We start from the raw sequence: 22045 nt of genomic DNA, 5'->3' as shown, positions 1-22045 counted from the left end.
ACCAGTCTGGTATCGCTGTAATCATATTGACCTGGACATTCAGAGTAATAGTTACCATTACAATGTACTGTACACCACTGTAGCAGCAAACATAAATAAACATGGCAACTTTGCATTTTTATTCCCAAGTTCACCACAATTAGAGTTCTTTTCCCCTTTTTTAGTGTTTCGAATAGTAAAATAATTTTTAATATGTACAACCCATCCTGCAGAAAATAGACCGTGTGGATGGACAAATGAACAAGTTATGACGCTTGGAAGAGGAGGAAAAACCAAAGTGCAAAACCAGAAACTGTTTTAGCAGAGGCAGGGTAGAGCCCAGGAGGCAGGGGAGAGCGCAGGAGGCAGGGGAGAGCCCAGGTGGCAGGGGAGAGCCCAGGTGGCAGGGGAGAGCCCAGGTGGCAGGGGAGAGCCCAGGTGGCAGGGGAGAGCCCAGGAGGCAGGGGAGAGCCCAGGAGGCAGGGGAGAGCCCAGGAGGCAGGGGAGAGCCCAGGTGGCAGGGGAGAGCCCAGGGGGCAGGGGAGAGCCCAGGGGGCAGGGGAGAGCCCAGGGGGCAGGGGAGAGCGCAGGGGGCAGGGGAGAGCGCAGGGGAGAGCCCAGGGGGCAGGGGAGAGCCCAGGGGGCAGGGGAGAGCGCAGGGGGCAGGGGAGAGCGCAGGGGGCAGGGGAGAGCCCAGGGGGCAGGGGAGAGCGCAGGGGGCAGGGGAGAGCCCAGGGGGCAGGGGAGAGCGCAGGGGGCAGGGGAGAGCGCAGGGGGCAGGGGAGAGCCCAGGGGGCAGGGGAGAGCCCAGGGGGCAGGGGAGAGCGCAGGGGGCAGGGGAGAGCGCAGGGGGCAGGGGAGAGCGCAGGGGGCAGGGGAGAGCCCAAGAGGCAGGGGAGAGCCCAGGAGCAGGGGAGAGCCCAGGTGGCAGGGGAGAGCCCAGGTGGCAGGGGAGAGCCCAGGTGGCAGGGGAGAGCCCAGGAGGCAGGGGAGAGCCCAGGAGGCAGGGGAGAGCGCAGGAGGCAGGGGCGAGCCCAGGTGGCAGGGGAGAGCCCAGGTGGCAGGGGAGAGCACAGGAGGCAGGGTAGAGCCCAGGAGGCAGGGGAGAGCCCAGGAGGCAGGGTAGAGCCCAGGTGGCAGGGGAGAGCCCAGGAGGCAGGGGAGAGCGCAGGGGGCAGGGTAGAGCCCAGGAGTAGGGTAAAGCGCAGCTCCAGCAGTTTTCTTCTTTGCTGAAGCTGAGGGAAGTGAAGCGCCAGCATCATACACAGGATAGAGCCCGTGGAGAGGAAGACACAGGCTTCTGTCAGCTATTACAAGACATCTCTGACTCTCCTCTTCGGAGAATTGGCAGGTGGGGATGCCGTGCCCTCGTCAAACATGGCTGCCGAGGCAATGACGCCACCCGCAGCAGCTGCGTTTCAGCAATATTTCCTGCTCAACACTTTTGCCCGGCATGCAGTGGGGCGGCGCCTGGTTCTTCACAACATGGCTACCCCCATGCACCGGCTGATCGCTCGGAGGCAGGCGTAAGTGGCACCTCGGACCTGGGGAGTGAGGCGGGGGAGGGGTGTGAGGACGCGGATAGTTGGTCGGTGCGTCATTTTGGGAGGGAAGTGTTCCAGGCCAGCAGTAAGTAGGTAAGGGGAGTTGTGGGTAAGGGAGGGGTCTGTGCATGTACAGGGCGGCGTGGTCCCGTTAGTGAGGTGAGAGCTGTGCACGCCCGTATATCGCCCAGCATTGGGTGACCTGGCCGGATAATGGCAGCCCTCACTGACCCGGAGCTCACAGCCTGGCCATGGTCACCTCCGCTCGCTCTATGTAATCTATGTACCTAGACCTCACAACTCCTCTATCTCAGTGTGGCTGGATTATGTGAGGTTACTGGTCTGTTCCCGTGTAGACACCTGGTACGTGTCGGCAGGTGCACAATGTGGCATCTGTGGGGCTCTCCACACCTTCCGAAGTTTGCCCAATTCGATGTCGCATAGAAACATTGCGACTTGTCAATCGTCCCGGCTAGCTCTGCCGAAGATGGTGGCGCCTAGCGAGCACTGCCAGGGAAAGGTATGTGCGCACGTCTGCGTCCTATTCCGCCGCGGTTACGTCACTGCGTGTGTGTTAAAACGCAACAGATAAGCTGCGCATTGGAAGCATTGTGCAGGTGCGATTCATGCGCTCTGGATGCTTGCTCTGCCGTAGACAGCGTGGGAAAAGCTCCGGAACGCACAAGAGAAGTGACATGCTGCTTTTTAGAACGCAGCATTTTGGCAAAATATTTTAGCAGCCGAAACGATGCGTTCTAAAACTGCAGAACGCAGCATAAAAAAAGCAGACGTGCGCACAGCCTAACTCATCAGGCCATGCACTGCACCATCTGCTCCTCCTGGCCACAGTCTTACGAATCGGCACAGGTCTCCTTCTGGCATTTGCTGGGACTTCTGTTTTACTACACCTCACTGAACCAGTGGATAGGTTAAATACTATAAACCGGAATACTACTTTAAAGGGAACCTGTCACCAGATTTGGGACTATAAGCTGCAGCCACCACCACCAGGCTCTTATATGCTGCAGTCTAACATGCTGTATATAAGAGCCCAGGCCGCTGTGTAGAACGTAACAATCACTTTATAATACCTAAGGGGCGGTGCAGACCAATCGCATGGGTGTTTCCTGTGCCGACGCCTCCTCTTTTGGCCATCTTTGTCCTCCTTCTGAAGTCTAGGGGCATGACGCATCCTACCTCATCCACATTAGCCAGCATTGAGGTCCCGCATTGGTGCACTTTGATCTACCCTGCTCAGGGGAGATAAAAGTATTGTAGTGCGCCTCACGCAGGACCTCAATACCTGCTTGTGTGCATGACATAGGACACGTCACGCACGCCGTCTTCAGAAGAAGGACAAAGATGGACGAAAGAGGAGGCGCCGGTCCTGGAGAACGGAGACACCCATTTGACCAGTCTGCACCAGAGCGACCTTCTAGGTGAGGATTATAAAGTGATTTTTACGTTCTACACAGTTGGCTGGGCTCATATATTTACAGCATGTTAGACTGTAGTATATAAGAGCCCACTGGTGGTGGTGGCCGCAGTTTATAGGCCCCAAATCTGGTGACAGGTTCCCTTTAACCCCTTCACCCCCAAGCCTGTTTTCACTTTCCTGTCCAGGCCAATTTTTTTTTTTTCCAATTCTGACCAGTGTCCCTTTGCAGTTATAGCTCTGGAACGCTTCAACCAATCCCAGTGATTCTGACATTTTTTCACATTTCAAGTTAATGGTAAATTTAGCTTTTTTTTTTTTTTTTTAGTTTATTTGTGAAAGTATTGGAAATTTGGCAAAATGTGATTTTCAAACTTTTAATTTTTATGTCCTTAAAGCGGGAGAGTTATGTGACACAGTAGTTAATATCTAACATTTCCCAAATGTCTACTTTACATCATTGCAATTTTGTAAACATTATTTTCATATATATATTATATAATTTTGTTTAAAGAAAATAAGGCCATACGATATTATTGTAGACTGGGATACACAAAATTATGTTCCCCAGACAGTTACAAACTTGGATTAACAAACTTCTTGTCCTCCTGTTTTCATAAGTACCAAATTAAATGGAAAGAAAAGTTGAGAAAATATATGTAAAGCCTATTAACAAATTTAATCACAGAAAAGATTCACTGAGTAAAAAGAGGGATGTGTACGACAGTGTAAGGGTGCAGGTAGCACGGTACAAGGATACAGCAATAAGAGTACACCCCCCCCCCCCCCCTTCCACCAGCAAAACTCAATAATTTAAAAAAAAAAAAATAGCCCTTGTGACTATAATGAATTTCAACCCCCCCACCCCCCAAGGGTCAAGGAGGGATATATACGGTAATCAAACATGTGCAGCACCTATTGCTACTATAAAGTCCCTCACTGACGCGCTAAATCCATTTAGGTGAGAGTATAAAAAGGTCACAGCAGAGGTATGGAGAAATATTCTCAATTGTAAGTAGATCCGTAACTAGGTACATGGATTAAAGTGCATAGTGATTTCTACATTACCTCTTCAATAATGTGGTTGGGTGGAGAGCATGGGAAGGAGCCCCAACGTCCATTTCGCTATACAAGCAGCATACAAGTATTCACCACTCTGAGATTTTTTTTTCTGTGATTAATTTAACAAACTTTCTTCTGCATATTTTTTCAAGTTTTCTTCCCATTTAATTTGGTACTTATACTTGTCCTCCTGTGTTCATATTTTTTTTTTAAGTTACGAAAAAGTTTGTCTGCAAAACCAATTTTTTAGGGACACCATCACATTTTAACCCCTTAGCAACCTATGACGTACTGGGTATTTCATGGCTCCCTGGTACTTAAGGACCCATGACGTACCCAGTCCGTAATGGCGAAATTGCGGGCCCGGAGCCCCTGTGGCTGCAATCGGTTTGCAAAAACCTTAGATTCGGGAAGGAGGGGACCTCTGCTTGATCTCAGGAGGGGTGGTGTGTCTTCCCCAGACCGACGGAGGCTGGGATTGGCTGAGAGGCGTTCGTCAGCCAATCACAGCCACTGTAATGTTTCAGCCATTGAAAATGGCTGAAATATTGAAATCTAGCCATGATCAGTGCAGCTATAGCTGGGTGATCTGTTTCACCCTCCCCCAGCTCTCATTGGAGAGACCGGCCTTGTGACCAATCTCTCCAATCACCATGGATCTGGGGCTGGTGACCTGGAGGTGACCACTCCCTCAGCTTCACTCCGTCCCTGGAAGCTAAGGAGAGCGATCGGTAAGTTCTAGCCACTGCCTCTGATCCGCCGCCCCTGATCTGCCGCTGCTGCCCTCCTCGATCTGCTGCCCCCTCTCTCACCCATCACCCTCCTCCATCTACTACCACCTCTCACCCTCCTCCATCTTCTGTGATCCTGCTGCCTAGATCCATCCTGTAAGGTAGCTATCCCCAATCTCACCTCCCACTCCCCTTTCCCCCTCTTGTTTTTTTTTTTTATTTTTATAGAAATTAATGAGTACATGGTGGCCAGAGACCTGGGGGGAGGGGTTGCATTATTATATATTGAGGCCTGGGGGGTGTTGCATTATTATATATTGAGGCCTGGGGGGGGGTTGCATTATTATATATTGAGGCCTGGGGGGGGGCTGCATTATTATATATTGAGGCCTGGGGGGGGGCTGCATTATTATATATTGAGGCCTGGGGGGGCGGCATTATTATATATGGAGGCCCGGGGGGGCTGCATTATTATATATGGAGGCCTTGCATTATTATACACGGAGGCTTGGGGATCCTGGCTGCATTATTATACATGGAGATCTATGGGGCTGCATTATACAACATGAAGGACATCTTATACGTGGACTATAGGGGTGCGTTATACATGGAGGAGTATGGGGCTGCATAATACAAAATGGAATTTTATGGGGTTGCGTTATAAGACATATAGGACTATGGGGGCTACATTATAATATATGGAAGGCTATGGAGCTATACATGGACTATGGGAGGTGCATTATAAAACATGGAGGCCTTTGTGGTGCAGTATAATGGCGTACTATGGAGTGAATTATAATATATGGAGAACTATGAGAAATTCATTATAATATGAGGGCTACTTTATACATGGAGGATTATGGGGGTGCATTATAATATATGGAGGACTATGGGGTGAATTATAATGCATGGAGAACTATGGGAAATGCATTATAATACATGGCGGACTATTGAGGCGCATTCTAATATATGAAGGGTTATGTGGGACCTTTTATACTATATGGAAGGCTATGTGGGGGCCATTATAGTATTTGGAGAACTATATACAAGGGGGGACAAAGATACAAGCAGGGGATGGGAACGTTTTTTGCTGAGGGATAAAGGCTCTTTCCCTCAGCACCCAGCTTTCCCATGCTCTGCTATACATCTCTCAGCACTCAGCTTTCCCATGCTCTGATATGGTAAAGATGGGTGCTGAGGGAAAGATGTATAGCAGAGTATGGGAAAGCTGGGTGCTGAGGACAAGATGGATATCAGAACATAGGAAAGTTGTGTGCTGATAGAGGGATTTGAGATCATGGGAAACCTGGGTGCTGAGGGTAAGAGCCAAGTGTCAGCATCATTAGCCCGAGTGTCAGTGTCTGTATCCCGTACCTCAATTGTCGGTGTACGTGGAGTCGCGGGCCCCAGGTCTGAACTTTGCACCAGGGCCCATCAAACTCTAGTTAGCCAATACAAAATGCATACAACTGCACACTAAAATGCCATCCATGTATAAGGGAATCTGGTACTGCATTACTGCTATATGAAAAAATGAGATTTTTAGTTTATGAATTGGCCAATGCATGTAAGCCCGGAAACCAACGGCAAGGTAAATCTCAATAATCCAGGTACCTAACTAAAATGCCAAAAAACATCCGTGTCTGGGCAGCTAGACTAAAAAAATCTAACTTGAAATGCCACTATTTGGACTAACCTCATGGAGGTTAGTCCAAATAGTGGCATTTCAAGTTAGATATTGCACTATATGGTAAAACTGATGTCAGTGTGATGCCTCAGGTCGGTGTGAGTTTGTAGACACCAAACATGTATAGGTTTACTTATATCTAAGGGGTTAAAAATTCAGAAGTTCAATAAAAGTGGCGCACGTTTTGCACCATTTTCCGAAACCCGTAGCGTTCTTATTTTTTGGGATGTATGGGTCAGTGACAGCTTATTTTTTGCGTCTCGAGCTGACGTTTCTAATCGTACCATTTTTCCGCAGATACTACATTTTGATCACCTGTTTTTGCGTTTCGTGCAAAACTTGCGGCGACCAAAAAACGTAATTTTGGCGTTTGGAATTTTTTTGCCGCTACACCATTTACTGATCAGATTAATTGATTTTATATTTTGATCGGGCGTTTCTGAATGTTTTTTAACCCTTTAATTTTCAATGGGGTGAAAGGGTGGTGATTTGAACTTTTTTTAGGTTTTTTTTATTAATTTTTAAACTAACAAGCTCTCATATGGCTATATTGATGGAAAAATAAGTTATGGCTCTTGGAAGAAAGGGAGTAACAAATTTAGACTGAAAATTGCAGGATAGTGAAGGGATTAATAAAGTTAGTTGTTTTGTTTTTTGTTTTTTTTTTTTGGTGTGGTTTTTTTTTGTTTTTTTTTTTTTTTGAGAAATGCCATTAAACCGCTGCTTTTCTTTTTTCATGTCTTCCTACGGAATATGCGAGACTGTGAGCACTTGCATGATACAATGCAGTACTTTTCCTGCCATTTACTATGCATCTCAGCGTTACAGAACCAAATGGGCTCTTGTACCTATTGTTGGGCCTCCAGCTGCATGTAGCCTGTTGTCCCCCCCCCCCCTTACCCAGCCAAACACACACCCAATAGTGCCTTTTTTTTTTTCTTATTTTCTATCCCAATATATCTAAAATGATTGTAGCAAGTGTGCAGAGTGTTTAAAAAAAAAAAAAAATCCTGTATTTTGTTTCTATGCAACCTATGAGCTATGAAAGCAAAACAGTCTATTTTGAATTCACACTTTTCAAAATTGCTTCATTTTACTCTCTATAATCATTGAAACCAAAAAACTGAGTTGTGACAAATGTTCAATAAACATGCAACATTACAAGCATGTGAATTGCAGCCTCAAGACTAGAAAAAAACCAAGGAGAAAATTGTAGAAAAAATACCCTGACTATAAATAAATAAATTGCAAGTGCTTAATAAACAGGGTACTTAGTATATACATTTTTGCAAAAAGGTAAGAAGCTGTCTCACCTCGTCACGGTGTACCCATCTGAGATAGTCCCTAACCTACTAAAGTTAAAAACATTCTGTACCTGATTAGTGTCATGTCAAAACTTCAATATGGATGGTAAAGTGGTTAGCTGGGTCCCAGATTAAATACACAGCAAAAAGTGAGAAGCAATCAGTTGTTCAGTCTCAGTATCAGGAGGGCTGCACCCCCAACTTGCATTAAAGCAAGATAACAGACAAAAAAAACCAAACTTGAGGCTGCAATTCACATGCTTGTAATGTTGCATGTTTATTGAACATTTGTCACAGCTCAGTTTTTTGGTTTTTTTGTATGTTATCTTGCTTTAATGCAAGTTGGGGGTGCAGCCCTCCTGATACTGAGACTGAACAGCTGATTGCTTCTCACTTTTTGCTGTGTATTTAATCTGGGACCCAGCTAACCACTTTACCATCCATATTGAAGTTTTGACATGACACTAGTCAGGTACAGAATATGTTTTTAACTTCAGTAGGTTAGGGACTGTCTCAGATGGGTACACCGTGACGAGGTGAGACAGCTTCTTACCTTTTTGCAAAAATGTATATACTAAGTACCCTGTTTATTAAGCACTTGCAATTTATTTATTTATAGTCAGGGTATTTTTTCTACAATTTTCTCCTTGGTTTTTCTCTATAATCATTGGTAGAATAGAATTGTTCTCCAGGTTAAAGAATTTGCAGAGGTTTTTATATATGATGTTAATGATATATATTGTTGGGGTATGTGCCCACGATCAGGACTCTCTGCGTTCTGAACGCAGTGAGTGTTGACCAGCGGGGCCATGAGTCTTCTCCACAGGATTGTGTACCCACGATCAGGGTTCAGTGCGCTGCGGTCTCTCGCTGTGTTCTCCCTACGTAGAACGCAGGCAATTCCGCAGCAAACAATTGACATGCTGCGGTCTGGAAAGACGCTCCACATGTCAGTGTTTGCTGTGGAAAAAAGCACAGTGAGCACGGGATTTCTAGAAATCCCATCCACTATGCTTGTATTGTATACCGCAGCGTTTTGGACTCATCTGAAGAATGCTGCGTCCCAAACGCTGCAAATACTGATCGTGGGCACGCACCCTAAGACTTATGCGGGCGTCACACGAGACGATCTATCGTGCGATATGTCGTCGGGTCACTGTTTTCGTGACGCACATCCGGCATAGTTTGCGACGTCGTTTCGTGTGACACCTACGAGTGTCTCAGAACGATCGCAAATCAGTTACAAATTGTGTATCGTTTACACGTCGTTTTATTTTTAAGAAATCGTTTATTTTTCTTTGCGCCGGTTGTTCATTGTACCCGGGGTAGCACACATCGCTCTGTGTGACACCCTGGGAACGACGAACACATCTTACCTGCGGCCGCAGGCAATGCTGAAGGAAGGAGATGGGCGGGATGTTTACGTCCCGCTCATCTCCGCCCCTCCACTTCTATTGGCCAGTCGCTGTGACGCCGACCATCCCACCCCCTCCAGGAAGTGGATGTTCGCCGCCCACAGTGACGTCGCTCAGCAGGTAAGTATGTGTGACGGGGGTTTAACGACTTTGTGCGACACGGGCAGCGATTTGCCTGTGACGCACAAACGACGGGGGCGGATACGATCGCTCGTGCGATCGCACGATAGATCGTATCATGTGACGACCGCATTAGTTTACATCTAGGACAATTGCTTCAAAATAAAAGCACCTCTTTTTCTAGACACCTTGATGGGGACTGAAGAACACACAGTAAGTCATTAGATGCCAGTGGTATTTGTCTGTATAATTACAGAACCAAATCATGGGTTCACTTAATCATTAGACAGAGACATGGGGTGGGGGTGCCAAACCATTATTGCTTATAGGACTGGGCAAACAGTCTGTTGACTTAAACAGCAACCTGGAAGATTGCTGCACAAGAGCCTCTATTGTGCACAGCGATAACTGTCCCTACAGAACCTGGACTACAGTACATGGGACACACTCCAGCGGTTTGTTTTTGTTTGTTTTTCTTTTGTTATTGCACTGCACCCCAGTCTGATACTCTCTGGCGGCTTCACCCACTATCGCCGCCACTCCATTGGGCTTCAGTGATTTGTGACCTGCAGGCAGCTCTCTGACGGGGGAGGAGTGCGCTGTTCTGAACCTCCATCCGCGTTCGCAGCACGCCCACTAGTTATGACAGGTTTTGCTGATGACCCTTGTGTCTGTCATCTCTGTACTCCTGTGATACCAGCCCATGGCTGGCATTCAGAATAGACTGAGTTCTTCTATACACAGCAATGATGATGCATTAGTGTGTATATTACAATTGATCAGACTATTGCAGGTTCTAGCCACAGTACAAAGTAAAAAAAAAAAATATCTTAACGTTCAAATTGCCTCAATTTAACTTCATGCAAAATTACATTTAAAAAGTACACTTTTTTTATTGCTGTTTGTAAAAGTCCGATCTATCAAAATAGAAAACAAATTAAATTGATGAACAATGTAACAAGAAAAAAGTAGAAATGCCAGGATTGCATATCGACAGAAAAAAAAGGTTATGGCTATTGCCCAGTCCTTAAGTGATTAAAGGTGTGTGTGTGTGTGTGTGTGTGTGTGTGTAGTGTGTGTTTTAAAGGGAACCTGTGTCCACTTTTTCGGCCTATAAGCTGCAGCCACCACCACCAGGCTCTTAGATACTGCAGTCTTACTGTATATATGAGCCCAGGCCGCTTGGTATAACATAAAAAAAACACTTCATAATACTCACCTAGAAGGTCGCTCCGGTTCAGACTGGTCAGATGGGTGGCGCCGTTCTCTGGGACTTGCGCCTCCCCTTTCGGCCATCTTGGTCTTCCTTATTCTGAAGCCACAGTTCATGACACGTCTACGTCACACACACGCGCCGGCATTGAGGGCCTGCGCAGGTGCACTTTGATCTGCCCTACTCAGGGCAGTTCAAAGTATTGTAGTGCAGCTGCGCAGGACATCAATGCCGGCGCGTGTGTGACGTAGACGTGTCATGAACTGTGGCTTCAGAATAAGGAAGACCAAGATGGCCGAAAGGGGAGGCGCAAGTCCCAGAGAACGGCGCCACCCGTCCGACTGTTGTGCACCAGAGCGATTGTCTAGGTGATTATAAAGTGTTTTTTTTATGTTCTACCCAGCGGCCTGGGCTCTCATATACAGCATTCTAACATTCTGTGTATATAAGAGCCCAGTGGTGGTGGCTGCAGCTTATAGGCCGAAAAAGTGGAGACAGGTTCCCTTTTAAAGGAAATGTCAGCAGGTTTTTGCTATGTAATCTAACAGCACCATGATGTAAGAAAAGAAACCCTGAGCTTACTGGATGCAGCAGTTGTGATAGAATAAGTTTTCTCTGATGAAGAGCTCAAAATTGAGTCCTGGGTAATCCTGCCAACACCACAGCTTTCTGTGTACATTATACAGTGCTAGGGCAGTGTGGTTGGACTAGGATGTACAAAGCCAATTGTCCTGCAGTGATAACCTCCTGCTGATAAAACCCTGGTTTTATTGAAACCTCAAAAACGCAGCCTGGTAAGTGACACATCACTGGAATGGTCTCTGCTTACATTATTCTGCACTCAGATTACAGTGATGTTACTCAGCATGCGGGTTCAGGTAGCACACAGGAACAATTTCCATTGATGTTCAGCAGGTTTATTCTTCATAAACTGCTTCATCAAATCAAAACAGCTTTTCCCAGAACACAGTCATAAATAAAGCAAAGTCCATATATGCATCTGTGGGGTTCGCCCGCCAGCGGTTTCTCACCCAGGTTTCACAGAAGCTGTTCCAGCCTCCTCACACGGATAGGCCCAGTCAGCCTCTGGCTGAGCTAACAGGTGGCTTCACCTCCACTCCCAGACCATGTGCCAAAATAAACAAAACTCCATTTTAAGCATCATGTGACATATCAGCCATGTGCTAAACACATAAATGGGTGGGGTATGTAGGTAGCAAGACCCACCCATCTCTTTACCTACCTGAAAACCTGACCCAGAGAACACTAAACAAATACGGTATGTGGTACTACATGTACCAGAAAGTACCTCCGGGTTTCCACCACTTCTGTGGTACATATCGTCCATTTATAATGTAAGACGGCGACTGGTTACATTACATAACAAAAACATTGATAGTCCCTTTTAAAGGGGTTGTCCAGCCTTAGTTCAGAAGTCTGCATTTACTGTATGTGACTGTATACTTGTGAATGCTCACATTGCATCTGCTGAGAGGCTTCTCTGGTGTCAGACCTGAGAATGACGGTCACCTAGCTGCGAGTATGTAATATGTATGCTCCCAGCCACAATCCTACTAGATGGTCACGGCCTCGCTCAATACAAATGTGTTTAACAAGGCTGCGCCCATCTAGATAGAACGTGTCTGGGAGTCTGTCATTCCCGGCTCTGACACCGGAGACTTACCTGTGGACTTAGACCAGACAGCCCCTTTTAATGCATATTCTCGGTTAAGTATTTGAATACATACAATCATTTTGTTTGGCCATTTCCAGCACTACTGTCTCTTGGACAACGTGACTGCAGTTGTGACCATCTGGCTCACTCCAGCATTTGCTCTGTGACCAGAAGTCCCTTAGTTTTAGCAGAGTGTCATTTGCATAATGCATCTGATTTTCTTACATGAGAATCATCGGCAGTGTGAGCAAACCAGGGCTGTGGAGTCGGTAAGCCAAACCTTCGACTCCGACTCCGGCTCCGACTCCGGCTCCGACTCCGACTCCTACATATATTGCTTATAGTTAGGTGAAATATTTATTGTAGTACATGAATATGTGTATGTGAACATTAGACATTTAATAATTTTTATGATACAATAATCAAGATATTTGGATAGAACATAAAATATATTTATTGGATACAACTTTAGAACACAAAAAACTGTAATAAATTGTAAATATGTAATACACTATGTAATATACAGTAGATTACATATATATCTTGTGTGTATATACACTGTGTATATATATATAATATTACATATTTACAATGTATTAGTTTTTTGTGTTCTAAAGTTGTATCCAATAAATATTTTATGTTCTATCCAAATATCTTGATTATTGTATCATAAAAACAATTAAATGTCTGATGTTCACATTATACTACAATAAATTTTTCACTTAAATATAAGCATTATACTAAATGTTATTATTTAGTAAAATATTCAGCACATTCTGCATTGCACTCCTGTCCCCAATTTATTATATATTTTAGGAGTCGGAGTCGGTGCATTTTATACCGACTCCAACTCCGACTCCGACTCCACCAAAATGAACTCCGACTCCGACTCCGACTCTCCGACTCCGACTCCACAGCCCTGGAGCAAACCTTTTAATCTGAAACTCAAAACAATGATCTCCTAAATTTACATTACTATCGTTGAGGTCTGGCAAGAAAGAAATATGGCACGTGATGCAGGAGAGCGACTGGAACAGCAGATGAAAGTATTTGAAAGCGCACACTGATCATATACTATTGATGGCAAACCATTAAATGTAAAAAAAAAATGCCAGAATGGTACTTTAACATTATGAAAAGTAACTAATGCACTAAGATATACATTTGTGCAGTTTGTATTGAAAAATTGCTTTCTGTTTAACACACGTGTATCTGTTTTTATTCTCAGTGAAGCAAATAAGCAGAATGTACGTTGTCAGAAGTGCCTAGAATTGGGTCATTGGAGCTATGAATGTACTGGGAAAAGAAAATATTTGTACCGACCCTCCAGGACAGTGGAATTAAAGAGAACATTAAAGGAAAAAGAGGCTAGACTGCTTTTAGGACAAAGGTAAATGTACCCTCGAATTATTAGACTTTTTTTTGCATGATCTCTGAAGCCTGATGCTCACATTTCATTGAATTTGTAGAAGAATTAACCAGTATCAAGCAGTCTAGATGTCATTAAACAATTTAAAACAGGGCTGTGGAGTCGGTAAACCAAACCTTCAACTCCGACTCCTACATATATTGCTTATAGTTAGGTGAAAAATGTATTGTAATACATGAACATGTGTATGTGAACATCAGACTTTTAATCATTTTTATGATACAATAATCAAGATATTTGGATAGAACATAAAATATATTTATTGGAATAAAACTTTAGAACACAAACTGTAATTGTAAATATGTAAAACACTAATATACAGTAGATTACTTATATATCTTGTGTGTGTGTATATCTCTATCTCTCTCTCTCTCTATCTCTCATAAAAGTAATGTCTAATGTTCATTGTACTACAATACATTTTTCACTTAAATATAAGCATTATAGTAAATATTATTTAGTAAAATATTCAGCACATTCTGCATTGCACTACTGTCCCCAATTTATTATACATTTTAGGAGTCTGAGTCGGTGCATTTTATACCGACTCTGACTCCACCAAAATGAGCTCCGATTCCGACTCCGACTCCCGACTCCACGACTCCGACTCCACAGCCCTGAATTAAAACAGCCAGATCTATAATGGAAATCTTAAGGGCATGTTCACACATGGCGTTTTTGCTGCATGTTTTTCTGCAGCAAAACCTGATCTCTTGATAAAAAAAACCTGTGTTTTTGCTGCAGTTTTGTTTTTCCTCATTGAGTTGTATGGGTGAAAAACCATGGCAAAAACAGTGAAAGAATTGACATGCTTATTCTTCCAAAAGGGCAGCAAAAGCCAAGGAGGTTGACATTTCAGTCAGGAAAACCCCCCAAAGTGTATTGTGTGTGTGTGTGTGTGTGTGTGTGTGTGTGTGTGTGTGTGTGTGTGTGTGTGTGTGTGTGTGTGTGCATAAGATTTCTGGAATCTCATAGGCTTTACTAGGATTGTGAAGACAGTGTTTTATTAGCATGAATTCGCATAAAACCAAGGCAAAAAAACATCTTGTGTGAACATAGCCTTACACATCTATTTTTGGGGGTCAATCTCCAGTTATAGGGTTGTTCTCTTGTTCTTTAATTGGTAAAATTGCAGAGTGCTGATGTCTTTAAATTTTAATCAGTCGTTTATGAACGCAGCTATGCCAAGTGTGTGTGTGTGTGTGTGTGTGTGTGTGTGTGTATCAGGCAAACATTGAGACCACTTCCAAATTGTCAGTTTAATAATGCAAAGAAAACAAGTTCATAATCATTTAGAAACAACAATACTAATAATGTTTTAACTCAGGAAGAGTTCAGAAATCAATATTTTGTGGACTTACCATGATGTTTAATCGGCTTTCATGCGTCTTGGCATGCTTTCCACCAGTCTTTCACACTGCTTTTGGGTGTCCTTATGCCACTCCTGGTACAAAAATTCAAGTACTTCTTCTTTGTTTGATGGCTTGTGACTATCCATCTTTCTCTTGATTACATTCCAGAGGTTTTCAATGAGGTTCAAGTCTGGAGATTGGGCTGGCCACGACAGGGCTTTGATTTGGTAGTCCTTCATCCACACATTGATTGACCTAGCTGTGTGGCATGGCTTATTATCCTGCTGGAAAAAAACAGTCCTCACAGTTGGGGAACATTGCCTGAGCAGAAGTAAGCAACTGTTTTTCCAGGATAACCTTGTATGCGGCTTGATTCATGTGTTCTTCGCAAAGTTTAATCGGCCGAATTCCAGCCTTGCTGAAGCATCCCCATATCATCACTGATCCTCCACCAAATTTCACAGTGAGTGCAAGACACTGTGGCTTGTACGCCTCTCCAGGTCTCCGTCTAACCATTAGACGACCAGGTGTTGGACAAAGCTGAAAATTAGACTCATCAGAGAAGATTACCTTACTCCAGTCCTCAATGGTCTAATCCTTATGGTCTTTGGCAAACTTCAGCCCGGCTCTCCTTTGCTTCTCATTAATGAGAGGCTTTTTCTAGCTTTACATGACTTGAGCCCTGCCTCTAGGAGCTTGTGACGAACTGTTCTTGCCATGCATTTCACCCCAGCTGCCATTTGCAATTGCTTTTTTAGGTCACTGTCATGGCCAGCCCAATCTCCAGACCTGAACCCCATTGAAAACCTCTGGAATGTAATCAAGAGGAAGAGCCATCAAACATAGAACTGCTTACATTTTTGCACTAGGAGTGGCATAAGATCACCCAAAAGCAATGTGAAAGACTGGTGGAAGGCATGCCAAGACGCATGAAAGCTGTGATTAAAAATCATGGTTATTCCACAAAATATTGATTTCTGAACTCTTCCGGAGTTAAAACATTAGTGTTGTTTTTCTAAAGGATTCTGAACTTGTTTTCTTTGCATTATTTGAGGTATGAAAGCAATGCATTTTTTTTTTTTTTTTTTTTTGTACAACTTTAACTGTTTGCGCAATTCTCTGTTCTCCTCCACTATACATAGCAGTACTATGCATAGCTATAATGACAATCTTTGAATGCTGGCCTTTTGTGTACAGGAGAATCGTCCTAACAGGCATGGAGATCATGAACATACCCCTGGCTGGAAAGACAACACATCAATGACTCTTGATTATGTTCCCGGCGCGCTGATGGCCACATAGAATAACGTGCCTCCCTTTTCAGCTAGTGTTAAATGCTGCTGTGAGATGGACAGCTGCATTCAGAAGATCAATAGCCACGGGCGGAGATCCACTCCTCCGGTGACTGTTACAGACAAGTCATGTGCGGGGGGGGGGGGGAGCGAGGGCTCAATGTGCAAGCGTGCATCAAAAGCAGATACACGGCATATGACGTACATGTTCATCATATGTTGGTAAAGGGTTATAGGTAACTTTATAATTTGAGCATTGGTACTACCAATAATGGCTGCTTACTTGTAGATACTGTCACTGAGCTAAAAAAAAGAATACTTTTTACACTGCATTATTTCGTGTACTTATTTGTGTGTTCTTCTTGTAGTAGTGGCAATATGCCAGAAGCAAAGATGAGAAAGAAAAGGTAGGTTGCACTGATACATTTCTAGAACGCATGTACACTAAGTCCGGAAGTCCACGTGGTACACAAACTGAGTTTCAATAGGTCCCTTGAAAGAATTAAATTGAAATTGGTGTTTTGTCATAATTTAACGCCCTCCTTTAGTTTTGCTATAAATTTTTTATTATTTTAAGAATTCATCATGGTACAAAATATTTTACTGGAGTATTATGAGAAGATGAGAAATATTCTATTCCTCCCCCCCCCTACCTATTGTTTCAGTATTTTCTGCCAGTTTCTAAGGTCTTCAAAACTTTTGTTGTGGTTCAATAGGATCCTTTTGTTTTTGTTTTTTTTTTCTAGAGATTAAGATTCTGTCCTTTTCACATGATCACATACTGTAGGTACTTGACGCTTTTTTTTTTTTTTCTTTTTTCCTGAATAGGCTCAGATTTCACTACACACTGGCTATTCACAGAATAACCCCATGCTGTGGCAAATGTCTGCCTATGGCCAAATTATGTATTAAAATTGTTGACCACAATGGAGGACAATCTTTTAGGCCACAGCTACTTTTTAGCTTGTGCACCTCCTAGTATGTTCACATAATGCCATATAACTATAGCCTGACTGTGCTGGCATGATGCTTCCTATTCATTTACCACAAACTGATCTTAAAAACTGGGAGAAATTGCTAACAGAAATTAAATGGCATCTGTTTGCATACATTTGAATGTATGTTAGTGTTAGGACATTACTTTACAAATCCCTTTCATGTAGACTACCTTATTTTTCGCTTTATAAGATGCACCTGATTTATAAGACGCATCCCCCAAATTTGGTGAAGGAATAGAGAATTTTTTAATAAATGGGGTTCGTCTTATAATGCCAGTGTCCGTCTAACAAAACATATAGGGTATATGTCCCTCCATAGCCTGCCCCCCCATCCTAAAATTAGCCCCCCTTAATCTGGATATGGCCACCTTATATTGAATATAGCCCCCCTGTGGCTGGCACACGGGCCCCCCCCCCCCTGTGGCTGGCACACGGGCCCCCCCCCCTGTGGCTGGCACACGGGCCCCCCCCCCCCTGTGGCTGGCACACGGGCCCCCCCCCCTGTGGCTGGCACACGGGGCCCCCCCCCCCCCTGTGGCTGGCACACGGGCCCCCTGTATTAGATATCGCCCCCATGCTGCTGCTTTTAGTAAAATAAACTCTTTCCTTACCTTCTCCAGCACTGTCCTGTCTCGTGACTCCCTCCTTGGGATTGAGCTCCGGCCTCCTGCCTGCATTTCCTGGTTCTCGGCCAGTCATGTGATCGGCACAGCAGAGTGATATCATCTCTGCATGCCTGATGACAGCAGCAGGAGGGAGACCGGGAGATCAGCGCTGGAGGAGGTGAGTAAAGAGTGTTTTATTTTACTATGGGCAGCTGCATGGGGGCCATAGCTAACACAAGGGGGGCATGTGTCATCAAAGGAGGGCGCAGGCAGATATAATATACACCGCTGCCCCAGCCCATCGCAGCGGTGCGGTTTCAGCACCACGGTGATGGACAGCGGCAGTGCATATTATATGAGCGGGAGCAGGAGATCAAACGCTGCTGCCCGCAGCTTTCACCTGCCCCCAGCAGAGCTCCAGAGCAGCCCCCACCGCTCCTGGAAAATATATATATATATATTACACGCACCCCCTACTTTCCCCCAACATTTGGGGGAACAAAAGTGCGTCTTATAAAGCGAAAAATACGGAAACTACCCACACATGGGCACTTTACTAAATGTCTGCTTTCCCCAATGTTTCTTTAACCTGAGGTGTTCTACTGGTTACATGATGCCTGGCTGAGAATTCCCTGGTGCTGCTGGAGACACAGCTCTCCTATCCCTGGTCTCTTTTCCTTCCACTGCTCTTTCTTGTATCTGTACCCCCCCCCCCTCTATCTATCTATCTATCATATAATACGTATCAGTAACTTGCCAGCAGCAGTGTCACACCAGAGCTTACGGATGCTCAACGTGCAACGCAACAGAAAGGTGACAACAGGGATGGTTTAGAAGGCAGGCCCTGGCGATAAGGAGAGGGGACACTTTCTACAACTCACCGGAGTCTGTACCCAAAGCTCCATTATAACCCTATACGGGTCCTTCTCCCTGTCGCCCTCACTTGCCTTAATCTGGCTATCGAGAAGGTCGGCAATAGGATTAGTCTCACCACTGCAATAATACAACATAAGGTAAGGGAGACAGGGGAAAAAAGACACAAAAAGGAAAACAGTCAAAGTTACTGCAATGCAGCAAAACACCACAGCTGCAATAGTCAAGACTCCTCAGTTTCTTCCAGAGACAGGCTCCTTCCAAAGTGTTCAGCAGTAGTATGAGAATCTATAATCGGCTTCAGATGGTAAGACATATGATTTTTTTTATAGCGAAGCTGAGTGGTCTCAAAAGAGCTTCACCGGAGATTAAGGCTGCAAAGAAACAGCCAGGTAGGAATAGGAAAGAGTCCTTAACCTCTGTTGCACTAGAATAAAGTAGATGCATTCAAATATGAGCTGTAGACCTGCGAACCATAAGGCATTGTGACCTTCTGGTCCCAGACTTACCAGACTGCTCCCCAGAGCACTGAATACTCATAAGCCGTCTCCTGAACAGATCCTACTAAAGCTCTGTGGGAGTAGCATTATAGAACATGAAGGGTTTGGGTGGACTTACAGGGGTAATTCCACCTGCTCACTGTTGGCTTGCTGGCCCACACAAGGGCTGATGTGAACTATAGTCAGGAGGGAGCAGAGGATCCTAACGATGAAGTGTAAGAATCGAGCTGGTGCCAGGGACAGCAAGTGAAGACAAAGACATAAAAAAGAAACTATTGGGGTTCATTATGGGCATTAACATTTAAAGGAAACCTGATACCTGTAAAAACGCTATTAACCTGCAGATAGGGGGTTAATCTGCATGTTAATAGCGTTTGAATCCTGCACATTGAACCCTGTTGGTGGGAAGAAATTAACGTTTATTCCTCCCAGCAGCATTCAGGTTTCAGTCACGGTGTGGCTCCGGCATGGATTCAGTCACCGCTCTGTATATGGAGAGTGGCGGCTGTAACCGCCCCGCACTAACAGCAAGTTTGAATGCTGAGTGGCTGTCGGTCGGTGCGGGGGCGCAGTCAGCCACTGCACTCCATACACAAAGCGGTGACTGAACCTGCGCCGGAGCCGCCCATGACTGAAGCCTGAATCTTCTTGGGAAGAATAAAGTTAAGTTAATTTCCTTCCGGCAGCATGTTCAAATGGTATTATTAACCTGCAGGTTAATAGCGTTTTTACAGGTGCCAGGCTCCTGTACGCGTCAGATGGCAAAAACAGTACCTGAGTTATGGTAGTGAACAGCCTGTTGAATATTTGTTGATTTGACTGAATAGAATAAGCCCTCAATACAGGAGTCTGGCAGCTGCTCATCTGCAGGAACTGACATATTCGGTATTAAAGTTCAACATGTACAATCCTTTTCCTGATGTCATCTGCTAAATCTGAAGGTGCAGTCTGTTGAAAGATTCATCTGACAATAAAGTGTATGGCCTGCATAACATTCTACTCTGTATCATGTGACAAAGGGAGCAAAGTATTGCCTTGCATTGTAAAAAATGACCTGGTTTTTTTTTTTTTTTTTTCATTCATTGGCAACTTTTAATTCCCAAATATCAACCTGGTAGATTCCAAATTAATTCTTGAACCAATTTTCTCTTCTAGATCTAAAAGTGTCACAAGCTCCAGTAGCTCTGGCTCAAGCAGTAACAGCTCAGATGTTGAACCTTCTTCAGAAAGTGAGGACACGTCCAGTTCATCCTCTTCTTCTGAGGACACATCTTCCAGTTCTTCATCCTCCTCAGAGAATTCCACGTCAGAGTCCGAGTCTGACTCCGAGTCGGAATCTGAAACGAGCAGCAGCAGCAGTGGTACTAGCAGCAGTAGCAGCAGTGAAGACAGTAGCTCAGAAGATGAGCCAGTTAGGAAGAAACTAAAGAACTAGTCTTGTCAAAGTAGTGTGTGAGGACTTTGGAAAATGTCTGTTATGGGGAAAATGTTCTTTGGGAAGTAATCAAACAAAGTTGTACTTTTAAGATGCCTGACACCAACCTAGGTGCCCTTCTTCAGTTTTAAGTCTGTCCTTGGTGATTTCAATACTGTTAAGTTCATGTTAGAAATACAGATTACAAAAGTAATGTATCGTATTGAAATTTTTATGGCAGACACCATTTTAATGTTTTTTTTTTTTTTTTTGTTCTGTTTTATACTTTGACCAAGTATCATATGTTACATTGGTACTAAAGCAATTTGGACGTAATTCGGTCAACAGTCCATCTGACTTGGAGGATAATTTAAAATGTACATATGTTGTCTGTGCAAATATATATATAGTTTAAAAAAGAAAAAAAAAAGTAACACGTTTAACAGGGTTTAAAAGGTTTGACCTCATAGCTGAAGAGTCCTGTGACAAGGCAGCTTTTGGTGATTATTTTTATAATGGTATATATTAAAATGGCTTTATCTAATCACATGCTAAAATGGGATAATGAAAGGTTGTGTCCACAATAGCTCGGTGGTCTACAATGTTATATTTTTATGGAGAGAGTAAGACTGAAAAGGCCCATACTTTTAGCTGTTCTAATAGGTTGTTTTATATGTGCAGTTTTATTATAAAGCTGAGTGTGTCATTTTCAAAGTGCCATGTCTGTAAATAAATAAGCCTGTGACTTTATCTTGTATTGCAGGCTATTCCAGCACAATAAGGAATAATGTCACCTTGTACTAAAGTTTTGGTTAATAAACATTGTCTTTTTTGCAATTATTATTTTTGTTGTAGCCTAATTATGATATATACAGTAGTATTATGTGGCGGTCATATTTTGAGAGTTGGGACCCTTTGTGCGTTGTCCAGGAATTTGTATGGGAATTTTGAAAACGGCTGTGTGCATGCTCAGCAATTTTCCCTCAAAGGAAAAATTGAGACTTTCAAACAAGTTGATGATTTTAAATGTACATTATGCAGCCAGCATAAAGTTTCAAGGCTTTGACTGAACTCTAAGGCCCAGTGCCCACGCTGTGTAGATTTGACGCGTATTTTCAGAAATCTGCAGCAAAATCTGCATGTCCATTGTGAAGCCAGCAAAGTCTGAGAATTCAGAAGTGCTGTGCCCACGTTGCTTATTTTTCCCTTGCGTATTTGGTGCAGAAAAAATAAATCTGCACCAAATACGCAAGGGAAATATACTCAACATGGGCACAGCACTTCTGAATTCTCATAGACTTTGCTGGCTTCACAATGGACATGCAGATTTTGCTGCAGATTTCGGAAAATACACGTCAAAATACGCAGCGTGGGCACAGGGCCTTATACTTTTCACATGTTGTGGATGGTTGCTTTA

General features: G+C 44.1%; 1 protein-coding gene across 1 annotated transcript; it reads left to right on the top strand.

Moving 5' to 3' along the window:
• The first annotated feature begins 1336 nt into the window (after positions 1-1336).
• ZCCHC10 (zinc finger CCHC-type containing 10) lies at positions 1337-21468 on the top strand. The gene is made up of 4 exons (XM_075342336.1): positions 1337-1505; positions 13394-13555; positions 16607-16645; positions 20370-21468. The coding sequence occupies exons 1-4, from the start codon at positions 1357-1359 to the stop codon at positions 20647-20649; spliced, it is 630 nt and encodes a 209-aa protein (XP_075198451.1). The 5' UTR covers positions 1337-1356; the 3' UTR covers positions 20650-21468.
• Positions 21469-22045: the final 577 nt, after the last annotated feature.

The sequence above is a fragment of the Anomaloglossus baeobatrachus genome, chromosome 4 (assembly GCF_048569485.1).
Source record: "Anomaloglossus baeobatrachus isolate aAnoBae1 chromosome 4, aAnoBae1.hap1, whole genome shotgun sequence".
NCBI classification, from domain to species: Eukaryota; Metazoa; Chordata; class Amphibia; order Anura; family Aromobatidae; genus Anomaloglossus; species Anomaloglossus baeobatrachus.
Note: the sequence above shows the minus strand (reverse complement) of the source record. Positions and strands in the feature narration are given on the sequence as shown.